The sequence below is a fragment of the Leptodactylus fuscus genome, chromosome 4 (genome assembly GCF_031893055.1).
Source record: "Leptodactylus fuscus isolate aLepFus1 chromosome 4, aLepFus1.hap2, whole genome shotgun sequence".
NCBI lineage: Eukaryota > Metazoa > Chordata > Amphibia > Anura > Leptodactylidae > Leptodactylus > Leptodactylus fuscus.
In genome coordinates, this window is record NC_134268.1 from 187,534,568 (window position 1) to 187,548,197 (window position 13,630).

The 13,630-nt window shown below is 42.4% G+C and overlaps 1 protein-coding gene across 1 annotated transcript in view; it reads right to left on the reverse strand.

Annotated features, from left to right (window-relative positions):
- Positions 1–13,630, reverse strand: part of XYLB (xylulokinase) — a 109,522-nt gene that overhangs the window by 95,318 nt on the left and 574 nt on the right. The window contains exons 2-7 of the mRNA XM_075269846.1: positions 9,984–10,066; positions 9,307–9,376; positions 6,539–6,619; positions 5,121–5,207; positions 4,919–5,047; positions 633–698 (exon numbers count right to left, since the gene is read on the reverse strand). Coding sequence (XP_075125947.1) covers positions 633–698; positions 4,919–5,047; positions 5,121–5,207; positions 6,539–6,619; positions 9,307–9,376; positions 9,984–10,066 — 516 coding nt within the window. The remainder of the gene's footprint in view (positions 1–632; positions 699–4,918; positions 5,048–5,120; positions 5,208–6,538; positions 6,620–9,306; positions 9,377–9,983; positions 10,067–13,630) is intronic.

The following is a 13,630-nucleotide window of genomic DNA, read 5'->3' on the forward strand; positions in this document are numbered from 1 at the left end:
GTTGGACCCATGCAGATCTAATATTGATGACCTATCCTAAGTATAGGCTATCAACATTAGAAACTGAACAACCCTTTTAATGTAATTTTACTGCATCCTATCTGATTCTGCTTTCATGTTTTTTCTAGCATTGTTTTGCACTTGCAAGTCAATCAAAGCCCCCCTGTTTCTACTTACATAGAACTGAAACCTTCTGGGAGGGTAAACTACATGAATGTATATTTACTCCAGGGGCTGATTTATGAACATGGGTGCAAATACAAACAACCACCAGCAGACAACTCTGTACAGACATGAGAAAGTTATCCTAACATAAGCCCCCCACTAATTCCTATGGGTGACCATAAACTTCATGTTCTGTTTGTAAATCTTCTCCGCTGATTATATTTACTCATTATTTTACAATAACCGGATCTTGGAATGGAGTTAATTTATCCTATTGGGGAATGTACAGTCAGTGTTATTCCGCTGCACGTCTCATTGTACGTTACTCTGCAATGTTATTCAGAAATATGTTTATCACTGATTTGTGGGAATGGGTTTGGTTAGTTTACCAGTAACTTAAGCATCGCTATAGAAAATAATGTTGAAGGCTTGTACGAAATATTTGTGTGAACGTGCAGTCAACTCACCTCGCATTGGGAATATTCTTTTGGGTTCTGTTTATAAATCTTTGCAATCTGATTTCCTGTAAAGCGCTGGCAAAATAAATAAAAATGCATTAACACTGAAAAAAGACTGAGATTATTTTACATAAAATGAAATACATAAATATAGTATGCTATATACAAACGGGGAAGATTTATCAAGACTGAAGCCTTGTACATGGGTCTTGATATTCCCTGGGCCGCTGGAATAGACGCTTAATTTATGGCGAGACGTGCGCCTTGTCATAAATTATCTATATCCGGTCTGAGCGCCTAGACTGAAATCCATGACACTTTGTAGCTGGTGTACATTTTAGTCATCATTTATGCCACAGAACTGACATAAATGATGCTATCTCTGGGATGGCCCTGCCAACTCCATGCCGCCATTTTCTGAAAGTGGTCAGGGTGGTGTACGCTACTGGAACACAACATTTGCGCCAATGGAAGTCAAAAAATCAGAAATTTGAGATATTTTACACTAGATTTCAATTGTCCATGGCAGATGTGCCCTATCTAGCCTTGGACAATTAATCTAGTCTAAATTTTCATCAAGCTGGTAAACCATTGGCCTAGTGTTAGGAGCCGGGCAGGAACCTCCACGGCGGTGCAAGGAGGTTGCTGGCCCTCTCCTATTCTGGTCTCCGGCCCGCGACTTCCGGCTTCTTGAGCGGAGGACCCTAACCTTTACAATAGCATGCAGGGGTTGCCAGCCTCCTCTTGTACCGGACCGCGGACTTCCGGGACAGGAGGTCATGCGGCAAACAGAGTCTATTTAAGTTAGACTCTGGCTCCGGATCACCGCTGGCTATTCATTTTTCCTGTAGGTTAGCTCTCCTGCGTCTTTGGTGTCCTGTTGTCTGATACGATTCCTGCATGCTGATTTCGTACCACCTTTTTGCCTTCTGTTGTGACACTGCTTGCCTCCTAGACCGCTTCTTCTTGACCTGTGTTTCTGTACTGCGTGACCTCCAGTGATGGACCCTGCTTGTCTGACTACGCTTACATCTCATCCTTTGGTGCTGCATGACCTCCTGGTGCCGATCTGGCTAGTATGACAATTATACAGTACTTCTGCCATCTCCTGGAGCACTCCTGCCACTGCATCCTCTTCTGCTGCCTGCTCCATCTGCTTCCACACCTGCTCTTGTGAGTGGTTTTCGGGTTTTTGGGTCCTGCTGTGACTTGTAGTGCAATGGGTGGATGCGGTTCTGGGCCACAAAGGCTACCAGGTCCATCTCCACTGTCAGGAGCTCCAGTGCAGACCTCTGGGGCCTGGTTCTGCCTCGTTTAGTAAGGCTTTGGACGCTCAGCGCTGTTTTACCTCGGTGTGCAAGGAAGTTCGGTTTCCCGGGGCTAACTATCTGTCGTGTACTGCATTTGGTTCATAACACCTAGCCAATAAGAATGCCTGAAGTTTTGCAGAATAAGAAAGTGGATGCACATTGAGATGTGTCCTCATGGACTGGCACCAGCAGGAGAATGTAGCAATCAAGGCAGCAAAGAGCCAAAGACACTGATTTCCAGCATCTGGACATGTACCCACCGTCTGCATAGACAGACCGAGACATGGTGAAGTATGCTGACAAACACCAAGGGGTCATCTCAAGTATGAAGAAAGCACAGCTCAGAATCATATGGTGAGGAATCCCAAGGTGATCAAATGATGGCAATCCTATCCACTAGTGTCTTCTGGCAGCCCTGGACAGTAGTTGTCTTGAAAAGCTCAGGAACATGTATAGGAAGTGATTCAATGTAAACTTTGCAGTTACAGTAAACTCATGTAATGTGCGGTGTATAATCTGTAATGTATCTAAACTAGCAGATAATACAGATGCTCGATGAATGAGATCACCTTCAGACTGAATCCAAGAGTAGGGATTAAACTCTATACATTTACAAATGCTGAGTATTCTGCCCATAGAGATAACATCTCCTTCCCCATCACCACCTTGCTCATACTGACAATGGATTCCATTATCAATCCGCTCTGGCAGGGCTGGTACTAGCAGGCAGCAAACCAGGGCATCCGACAGCCTGCTGTGGTCCATCATCAACCCCTTGTGTCCTAAAGTTTCCTCTATAGCTGCCGTCTCCTTCAAGTGATGTATAGTGCTTCTGTAACACTGCTATGTGAGTGACCACAAATACGTAATCGATAAGCAATGAAAGGTTTAATCCTATTAATGTTTATTAATCTAGTCACTGTATATTTGTTCCGTCCTGAGACTTGTAGTACCTCACCCTGGTTACACAGCTGTCAGTGCTTCTGTATATCTGGAGATGTAATGAGGAATCAATACAACAAATGTCCAGTGTAAAATGAATTGCTAAAACTTAACAGGCCAAAGTCTGCTGGGTAAAGCTGGAGTCTGCCATGAGACGAGGCAAACACTATGTTGTGGTTTACATTTATAGCAGAGATTTCATGATGCAGATGTGAACGAAGCCTTAATATGTGGGAAGGGGGGATACAAGGTTTGTTACAAAGTGCATTGAGAGTACAATTAATGTTGTATATAGTACTGATGTATACATCCAACCAGTCATTACAGTATTGTATGAGTAAGGCGAGGTTCACACTTATCAGTAAGTTGTTCTGACAGAATGACAGACCCTGCACCCTCCGTCTGCATCGACCACCATTCACTGCAATGTTAAAAAGACCAAAACTTTCTTTGTTCACTCACAGCAGATATGACATCCTTTATGAGATGTAGCGCTCACCGTTTGGGCCTCTTAATATATTTGACAGAGGACCTGCAGAGACCCAAATTCCTACCAAAACCTGGAGCCGGCTTTCCCTGCTGGTCTCTACTTATTGGTCCTCTTTTAAAATGCCCGCTCAGCCAGTTACTGGTTGCAGCAGTGACCTGTCTCACCCAGTGATTGACTGAGAGGCCATTTACTGTATGTTCAGATGGGACCAGTGTCCATCCAGACCATGAGAACGGGCGCGGCAGGGATGAGTGAGGTGAACATTGCTTCTTTTATCTCATCTTGTCTTGAGCTCACTTCCTCCATTTTTTTTCCCTGGAAAACCCCTTTAATAATATTAATATCAAAGCCAACTTTCTGAGAACCAATAATTATCTCAGTACAACCACTAGGTGGCGACCTATACAATAGGTCTAATCAGAAAGAGTAATACCTGCTATCTGCAACTACAAGAACTATGGAAAGATTTTTCTTGCAGTAACATGTTCAAAGACCTAAGACAGAAAGCCGCTTTGCTTTCTTCCCCCACCAGTGACAAATGGCTTCACTTTGCACCTGTTTGAATCTGTCAAAAACTGAAATCTTGCCACAAATGTGAACAGAACCTTAATTATGATGTATACATAGATATGAATGGTGAAATTAATGGAGCACTACAGGAGTGCATAAGGAAATAGTAAGACATCACAGACATCAGTTATTAATACTGGCAGTTGTTTGACACATGGGTAGACATACTGTATAATGTGTGAATGGGGGCCAACTGCTGCCTTACAAAATATTAGTTTTTACTGATTTTTAGATGAAATGTAAGAGGCTACATCTTTCTACCCATGACTCACTGTCACTTGTGGATTGGTACAGGTAAGAGCTATGAATGAGGTACAAGTATTCTATGGCTTGTACCATGCTATTATATAGGTTTATATACTGTATGAGGTTGGCAAATATATACTGGTAATGTGACAGAGCTTCATTGCAGAAGTAAGGTATCCGCTATATTATGTCAAATGATAGTACACTACAGAGCCTCATCACTGAAGTACTGCTTAAAGGGGTTGTCCAGTTTCACCAAATAAATGTTACTCTATGTGTATAATGAAAAGTTATACAACTTCCCAATATATTTTATATATCAATTGTTGTCATTCATCCAGTGGATAAAAATCAGTCCATGGTCATGTGCATGGCTCATTACAAGACAATTGTCTGCTTATTATTCTATGACTGTAACGAGCAGTGTCCATCACATGACCATGGACTGAATATCACATGACTACAGACTGTATATCATATGACCATGGACTGTATATCACATGACCATGGACTGTATATCACATGACCATGGACTGAATGCCATCAAGTAGAGATCTTGATACAAAAAATTGATACAGAAAGTATACTGGACAATGGTATAACCTTTCATTATACAAACAAACAATAACTTGGTGAAACTGGACAATCCCTTTAAGGGGTCCGCAGGCCACTATGAGGTAACAGATTATCCCCCACACCACACAGATGAAATAATTAATGCATTATTTAATACTAACCTCATACGCTCTAGATCCAGTAATATCGGCCAGTACTTGTGCCCCGCCAATGGATTTCTCAAGATGTTGGCACTCAGCACTTGTACTGGAGTCCATCCAGATAGGGCTGTCACTGATAGAGAAACAAGTCTAGGAGAAGGAATACTTTATTACTGCACTAAGACAAATACATAATAACACTTACAACGCCATATACACTTACCTGCAGGGCAATGTGCAGAGGGTGCTCAGCCGGAAGATGATTTAATACTTCCCTGGAACCGGTTTTCCAATACACACTGCCATGTTGCTGCAATAAGATATGTATATGAGAAACCAGTGTATGTTGTATTCCCAGAATGGACTAAACACAGGAGGTGTGAAGGATGACTGTATAATCTAGCACATTATACTGACAATGATGCGTATCCTATAGAGATATGCGCATGATGAATTGTCCTAATACTAGCACTATAAATACAGCCACATGGTAATAACTAATGTATGAAACCGCCCTAAACTGTTCGATGAATGTAATCCTGAATTAATCCGTCTCTGCCCAGCGGAGGCTGCAACTCATACAATTTTTATAGACGGAGGAAGGAGGAGAAAGATGAGGCAAGTGAGAGAGAGACATGCTGCTACAGCTAATAGTAAGTTTTTCGCAGTTTTCTAGTATATTTAGCAGTAGTTATTTGCTTGGCTAAATATTATAGTGAGACAGAAAGCTTATTATTAGGCCTCATGCACAAGACCGCAATTTTACCCGCAATTGCGGACAAATGTGGGCTCATACATTTCAATGGTTCCATACACACAGATGTAGTTTTTGCAACTGTTTGCCTGAACCGCATGTAACCTGCAAATTATGGAGCAGGTCTATAACTATTCCTATACTTGCACCTCGGCCCATTCAATAGAATGGATGGGTCAATGAAACTACAGATGAAATCCAGATACCAATCTGTATGTTACATGTGACATTTTCACTGACCCGCAGACTACATACAATCATGTGCATGAAGCCTTATGTGAAACAACAGTTATACATTAGTTAAAGTGTTTGTAGAATTTTCCTATATAATTTCTGTACCAATTCTTCAAGGTTTTCTAGATCTCTGCTTGCTGTTATTCATTCTGTTTACTTCAGTGGATAAAAATCAGTCCATGGTCATGTGATATACAGTCCGTGGTCATGTGATATGCAGTCCGTGGTCATGTGATATGCAGTCCATGGTCATGTGATATGCAGTCCATGGTCATGTGATATGCAGTCCATGGTCATGTGATATGCAGTCCATGGTCATGTGATATGCAGTCCATGGTCATGTGATACGCAGTCCATGGTCATGTGATACGCAGTTCATGGTCATGTGATACGCAGTCCATGGTCATGTGATACGCAGTCCATGGTCATGTGATACGCAGTCCATGGTCATGTGATACGCAGTCCATGGTCATGTGATACGCAGTCCATGGTCATGTGATACGCAGTCCATGGTCATGTGATACGCAGTCCATGGTCATGTGATATACAGTCCATGGTCATGTGATATACAGTCACGCATAGTTGACTGTATCCCACTAATAGTCCGGATGGCTATCACCTCCACAGTTAGAGATTGGAGCCCATGTATTTACCTGTCCTGTTCCAGACAAGGCTTTGACTTTGGAAAAGTTAAATTCAGAAGACTTCATTCTATCCAGGATACGATCTAGAGCCTGAGCAGAGGGACAGAGAGACATCTTGATCAGAGAGGATATGGGTGACTTATCCTGTTAAAAACTACTGATAAATCAGAGGAATTAACAGATTAAATCATTCAGTTTTACTTTATCTCTCATACAGAATAAATTAATTTTATGTTACTCTTAAAGAGAACCGGTCATCAATTGTATGTTCCTTTTCCATTGAGACAGTCTCTCCCTTTATAAAGAAAGGGGTTTGTGATGTTTCAGAGAAAACATTGTTTAAACTGTGCATAGGAAAGTGTCCACTAGGTGGCTCCCTTCTAGTTTCTCCGGACTGCTTTATGGACAGGTCTCGTCCTACACACAAACTACAGATGGTTTCCTCTAAAATACTGCAGGGTTTCACAATATAGAGGGAGTCTGACGCTGTTTCATGTCGACCATAGGATAGCACAAAGTTTATGACGGGTTCCTTTTACACTGAAGCATGCACTTTGGGTTAACTTTGAAGCTAAATAGTCAGTAAATGTCGAACTTGAGATCTCTGCAATAGTGTGTATATTTGTTACATTTGCCCGTATTTATCTACATAACCTAGAGACCACCCATAGACTTCTGTAGACAGATCTTAGATGTTATTTGCAGTTTAATAAGTTGTGATACCTGATACACTAATGCTTTCACATTAAAATAACCTACTGTAATTAAAGGGCTATTCCCAACTGGGCAATACTGGGCAATACTGGTCACCACTTGGGACTACTGAAAGGAGCCAAACAGGGAGCCTCAGCTATTCTCAGATGTCCCATAGAAGTGGATAGAGAGCTGTGTATGTGCAATATACTCTCTGATCACTGCAGCCACTGGATGGCGATCAGCAATACCTATTCTCAAGCTCAGGACCAATGGCTATCAGATATTAGTGATTATAACTGTTTGCTATTTTTGTTCTTCTCCTGGTTCTTATTATACTCTGCGGTGAACTAAGTGTATAATAATAGCACTTCCGATTGGTGCTGAACATGTTTGGTCCGAAATGAATCTCATGAGGTTCACTCTGGGAGGCAGGGACTCAAAAATAACTAGGATACTAGAAGTCCCGCTTCCAGCATGAAGTTCAAGGAGGTAAATCTGGCTAACACATGGACTGAGTTTCACGCGAAAAACATAGTCGGGGCACCAACCTCCAAGGACAGTCAGCGCAGGAACTTCCCACCAGCCAAAAAAATATCTGCAGAGGGCAGAGGAAAACACTACTACTCCATCTGCAAAAGTTCTAAGAAGTTTGGGGCTGGAAACAACACAAGTGGAGACGTCTGAATCCTGGAGAGAGCACAACATGAGCAGCCTGTCTCCAGAGCACTTTTCTATTCTGAAGAGCTCAGGAGAGGCTGGCCGGTCACCCGTCTACTCCTGCATGTTGATTGGCTCCTTCATTCTGACCCGATACAGGAAATTCTATCAAAAATGGAGAACCCTGATGAGGAATTCAAGCTTCCTAGCCAAAAAATCCATGACACAGGTCAGGAACTTCCTCAGGTCAGTAGAACTACAAAAACTTAGATTGTGCCATCAGTCATGACACAAGGGGAAGACACCAACCTACATAGTAGGGGACATTGATTCCACTGCAACCATTGCACAAATTGGAGTTGGTACCAAAAACAGTACATGAGGGGCTCCTTATACCACAAGATTTGTCCTTATAAGAAAAGACAGAAAGGGGAGAATGGACACAGAAAAGACCCTGTGTCACGAACTGAATTCACCGGGTCTTGAACCCATGACTTCCTGGCTATGTTCTGCAGAATTAACCATTGCACTATTTGGAAACCTGTTTTGTGCTGTGCTTCACCTTGTCTGGTCTCTTCTGTTGGAGTAATTGGTTTATTAAGATCACCTGTTCTGTGGCCAATCACAGTTTAGCCCATCCTATATAAACTCACAGCTCACTCCATTCTGTGCCTGATTATTCTGGCTGTCTGCTTCCTGTTGCCCTGAACCTCACCACTACCTTGCTGCTCTTGTGTACCGAACCTTGCTAACGCCTGACTACGATTGATCTGCTCCTCCTGTGTACCGAACCTTGCTAACGCCTGACTACGATTGATCTGCTCCTCCTGTGTACCGAACCTTGCTAACGTCTGACCACGGTTTCTTCTACTTCTGAGGTACTTATCCTTCATTTATTATTATTTAAGTACTGTACCATTTGCCCCACCATTTGGACTCCAAATCTGATAACCAGAATCGTTACACCCTGTGACATTGATACTGTGGAACCATTCTGTGTCCAAGAGTCACCAACTGCTAAAAAAGACAAGAAAGACCCAAAAGAGACAATGCAATGTAAAGACTCATCTAATACAAGACTCAGCAGTGAAAGGTGACGTCCTGGATAACAACAATGACCTGTATCTAGGAAGCTCAGGACCTGCCCCATACTTCATTGGTGGACAGGCTGTCAATCACACAGGCAAGGCTACAGAAGGGAGGAAACAGGATAGGGTTCAAACAGAGCAACAAAAAACTTGAAGCAAGGAATCAAACTGAACACGCCTCCTGCTTCGCCACGTGCGAGTGTAGGGTGTCGCAGAGACCCAAACAAGCGGGGATGTTACAGTCACACTTCCAATCACTTGCTATCAATATAAATGTATTTGTAATACACAGTAATATTTTACAATATGACTGCAACGATATTAAAAATAATTTACCTTAAGCCACATTAAGACTGGAGATGTTACAGTCAACTTATCACCCCGGACATGAACACCACCCTGTGTCCTGGAAATACAAACATTTCAGTTTGACAGCTGATAAAGATGGAGTATGTAACCGTTCACATATAGCAATGTTCATATAATATTATGAGTCTTCAGCATTAATATTAGTGCCTCCAATACTATACTGTATAGTCACAAAAATAATCTAGATCCAGAAAGCAGACCTTTAGATATTGCCCACTGTGGACACTCTCCTACCAATGTGAGCCACTGTCTGTTAGGGTCCATTCACATGGAGGAAAATGGTGAGGAATTTGGTGTGGAATTTCAGCGCTGAAAAAAGCCTCCCATTGACTTCAATGGGTTCCTTTTTCTGGTAGCAGAAAAAGGAACCTATTGAAGTCAATGGGAGGTTGTTTTTTTTTTCAGCGCTGATTCTGACACAGTTTGTGTGCCAAAATCGGCTCCAAATTCCTCTGTGTGAATGGACCCATAGGGTTAGGATATCAATATGAGATCAGAGAGGCTCTAACACCTGGCATCCCCCCTGATCAGTTATTTCCAGTAGTCACTGGTGCCAGAAGTAACATGGAGAATAAAGCTCAGGTCAGTTTTTTGTATGTCAGATTATTGCAGCTCAGCTCGCATTCAAGTGAAACTCCACTCACCCAAATTCAGGAAGATCTTTATCAAAGTGAACATTGTCTTCATAGACAACAAGCAGTTGTTCATTGACAGCAATAACCTTTAACTGTAGGATAGAAACAAAAACACCATATTAATTGCCATATAATATATATATATATATATATATATATATATATATATATATATATATATATATATATATATATATATAATTATACATAATAGCACATGCACTTAGGAGCAAATTATCAGTCACTTTCTCGTCACTTTACATTTAGTCATTAAGATTTTAGCGTTTTTTCTTGCTTTAATTCCCTGTGAACCTTAGATTTGCTCTTCATTACAACATAATAAGATTGACTATAATATAATATTTCATCCCATTGAAATCAATTGGAGCCCACAATGGATGAATTCACTGACACTGCCAAAAGTAATAGCCAAATAAAAAACATAACAATTAAGTATCGGGTGTAGGCAAACGGGTTTGGTTTAACAGGTTAACTGAAAGATGGTAAAAGAATGACAATAATCGCATCAGAATATAATAAATAATAAGTGTTTAATAAATGAAAAGAGATAATACTTACGCTAGGTTCACACCTGTGTTCTACTCTCCGTTCTGTGCTTTCAGTCTTCTGCATGCCAGAAGACGGAAACCACAGACCGGATCCGGCCGTGAGCGGTGGTGAGCGTTTTATGCTCTCCGCCGCGAAACCGGATTTTTTTAATCCGGGCACAGAGTACTGCATGTCCGGATTAAAAAACCCAGTTTCGCATAAAACGCTCACCGCCGCTCACGGCCAGGCAGCTTTCTCACCCATTCAAATGAATGGGTGAGAGACTCCTGCAGGTTTCTGTCTCCTGGTCTGTTTTATGCAGGAAACGGAAACCTGCATAATGGAGTGCCGGGCGCAGATGTGAACAAGCCCTTAGCTGTGGTTACAAATGATACAATGTATGGGATTGTGATCTGATTTATAATTCTGTGTTTTTGCATCAATAAAATTGAAGTCAAGTCTGTGCCGGGTCATATCAAGCATAAACAGATAGGGGTGCAGACAGGATTTTGTCAAGGGGTATGTATGGTTAAAGGGGTCCTCCCAGATTCCTACTTCCCCAGATTCTACTAGAGATGAACCAGGAAGGATTCTGGACTAGTTCCAAATAGAGGTGGGCAAACCTAACAAAGGTCAGAAAGATAGAACTTGAAAAGTTATTTTTATATTTTGGTGTCTCGCTCAGATCCCACACAGTATAATAAGTGGAGGTCCAGGGGAGGTGAAGAAGATACCAGAGAATATACAAACAGTTATACTCCCCTTGCCTGACCTCTTTTGGGCATGCTTGTGGCGTCAGGCAGTTTCCGTGCATTCTCGTCAGGTCTCTTCAGCCTCAGGCTTATATCACGGCACCCGGGGTCACTACTGAGGCTTGTTATTGGCCCTCAACGGTCACATGGGGTGTTTCAACATCACAATACTAAGGTTTGTTACGTTGATGTGGCCTACATGACCACTGAGGCCCAATCACAGGCCTCAGCAATGACCTGGGGTACGTGATGTCAGCCTGAGCCCAGAAGAGGCCTGAATAAGACAGATGAGGCCAAGTGAGTATAAACGCTTCTCATTTTTTCCTCGCCTTCCCTGGGCCTCCCCTTATTAGACTCCTCAGACCCCAGAGTATGAGGCTAAGTTCACACAGAGTTTTTTGGTCAGGGTTTTGGCAGAAATCCGCCTCCAAACCCTGAACCAAAAAACGCCTCACCATTCAAAGTATACAAAATGCTTCTGAGTTTTTTCTGCTAGCGTTTTCACAGCTTCAATGTGAGCCGGTTTTTCCTGCTCACGTTTTTTGGTCAGAAACCTGGAGCGGAACCTGAATCAGGAAACGCCAAGAGGTTTTTTAAAATATAATTCATGACCACATCCCAAGAGGAAACGTATCAGGAAACTCCGAAAAAAAAAAAAGCCTCAGAAAACACTTCAAATGGCAAAAAACGCCTCAGGAAACGTCTCACGCGTTTTCTGGTCTGGTTTTGACAATGGCAAAACCCTGACCAAAAAACTCTGTGTGAACTTGCGCTAATAGTGTTTAGTGGGTGACATAACCCAAATGGTTTATTTTTGGGAAAACCTAAAGCTTGTACTCAGCCCAGGAGTCGCTCCTTCCCCTCCGTGTTCACAATTAGTTACCTGTATTTTTGAGGTTGGGTAAATACATCATTATAATAGTAATGCAAGCCCCATAATACAGGTAACTAACGCTTGGTTCACACCAGCGTCTGGACTCCGTTATCAGGTTTCCGTCTTCTCCATGCAGAAGACAGAAACCTATCTTGCCGAGTCCGGCCGTGAGCGCCGGTGAGCGTTTTTATCTCTCCACGGCAAAACCGTTTTTTTTAAACCGGACACAAAGTACTGCATGTCCGACTCTGTGTCCAGTTTAAAAAAAACGGTTTCGCCGTGGAGAGCATAAAACGCTCACCGGCGCTCACGGCCGGACACTTTTCAAACCCATTCAAATGAGTGGGTTTGAAAGATGCCTGCAGGTTTCCGTCTCCTGTCCTGTTTTGTGCAGGAAACGGAAACCTGCAGAACGGAGACCGGGTGCAGATGTGAACGAGCCCTTACAGTGAACAGTGAAGAGGAGGGAGCCACTCGTGAGCTGGGTACTAGTCAATTTGTTCACATGAATATGTGCAGACTCCAATCTCGTGACCCTGGATTGGAACCAAAATGGAATAGAACCTGAGGGAAGTACTTAAACCCTTCCTGGATCCCCTTTTAAGCTAAGTTCACACATAGCGGGCCGAAAACAAAAAGCACTGCAAGAAAAACCGAGGTGGAAACTTCAATTATACCTATGTGGAAACCACCAGCGTTTCCGTAGGTGTAATTGACATGCAGTGATTTCCAAATCTGCAACGGTTTTGGAATCCGCAGCATTTCCACTACAGGTATTTTTCTGCAATGTGTTGATGGGATTCCATAGAATCCCATCCAGTTTGCAGGGACCGTAAAACACCATAGTTTTTGCACCATATAGGGCCCAGGCCTTAAGGTCTCACACACGGTACCATCAGTACACAAATATATGTAGCAGAGTTAGGGTATGGTCACACGGAGGAATTTGTGCCAAATTTCCATCAGGATGGTGAAAAAAATAAGCTTCCTGAGGGGTCTGCTCAACAAGTGAAAGCCACGGCAGAAAGTCAAAGCTCTACTCAGCCAGAGGGCCAGAAATTGGAGAGAAATCCTCTTAATTTTCCAATGTCTGAATATGTCCTTAACTTTCTCACTTAACACGTTAACAACATTGTGGCACAGAATGTCACTTTGGGATGTTAAGATATCACACTGCAACAAGTTATCTGACTTCAGAAAGTCAAGATAACATTGCTGTATCTATAATGTATTGATTTACATTATAAAAGATGTACACACAAGTTCTGCTGTCACATCCCGTACACAAATAACATTGCTATATACTATACTGCCAGGTCACTGAGGCAACTAGAACAACTGCCTGGTAGAACTGGTTTATTCCCTGGCCCAGATATATTTGGCAGCCGATGCTGTTGTTAGAAGCAAAATAGGCCACATGTATTTCATCAGTACAGACTGGAGAACCCATGCAACAGCCCAGGACGTCTTCCTATGACGTC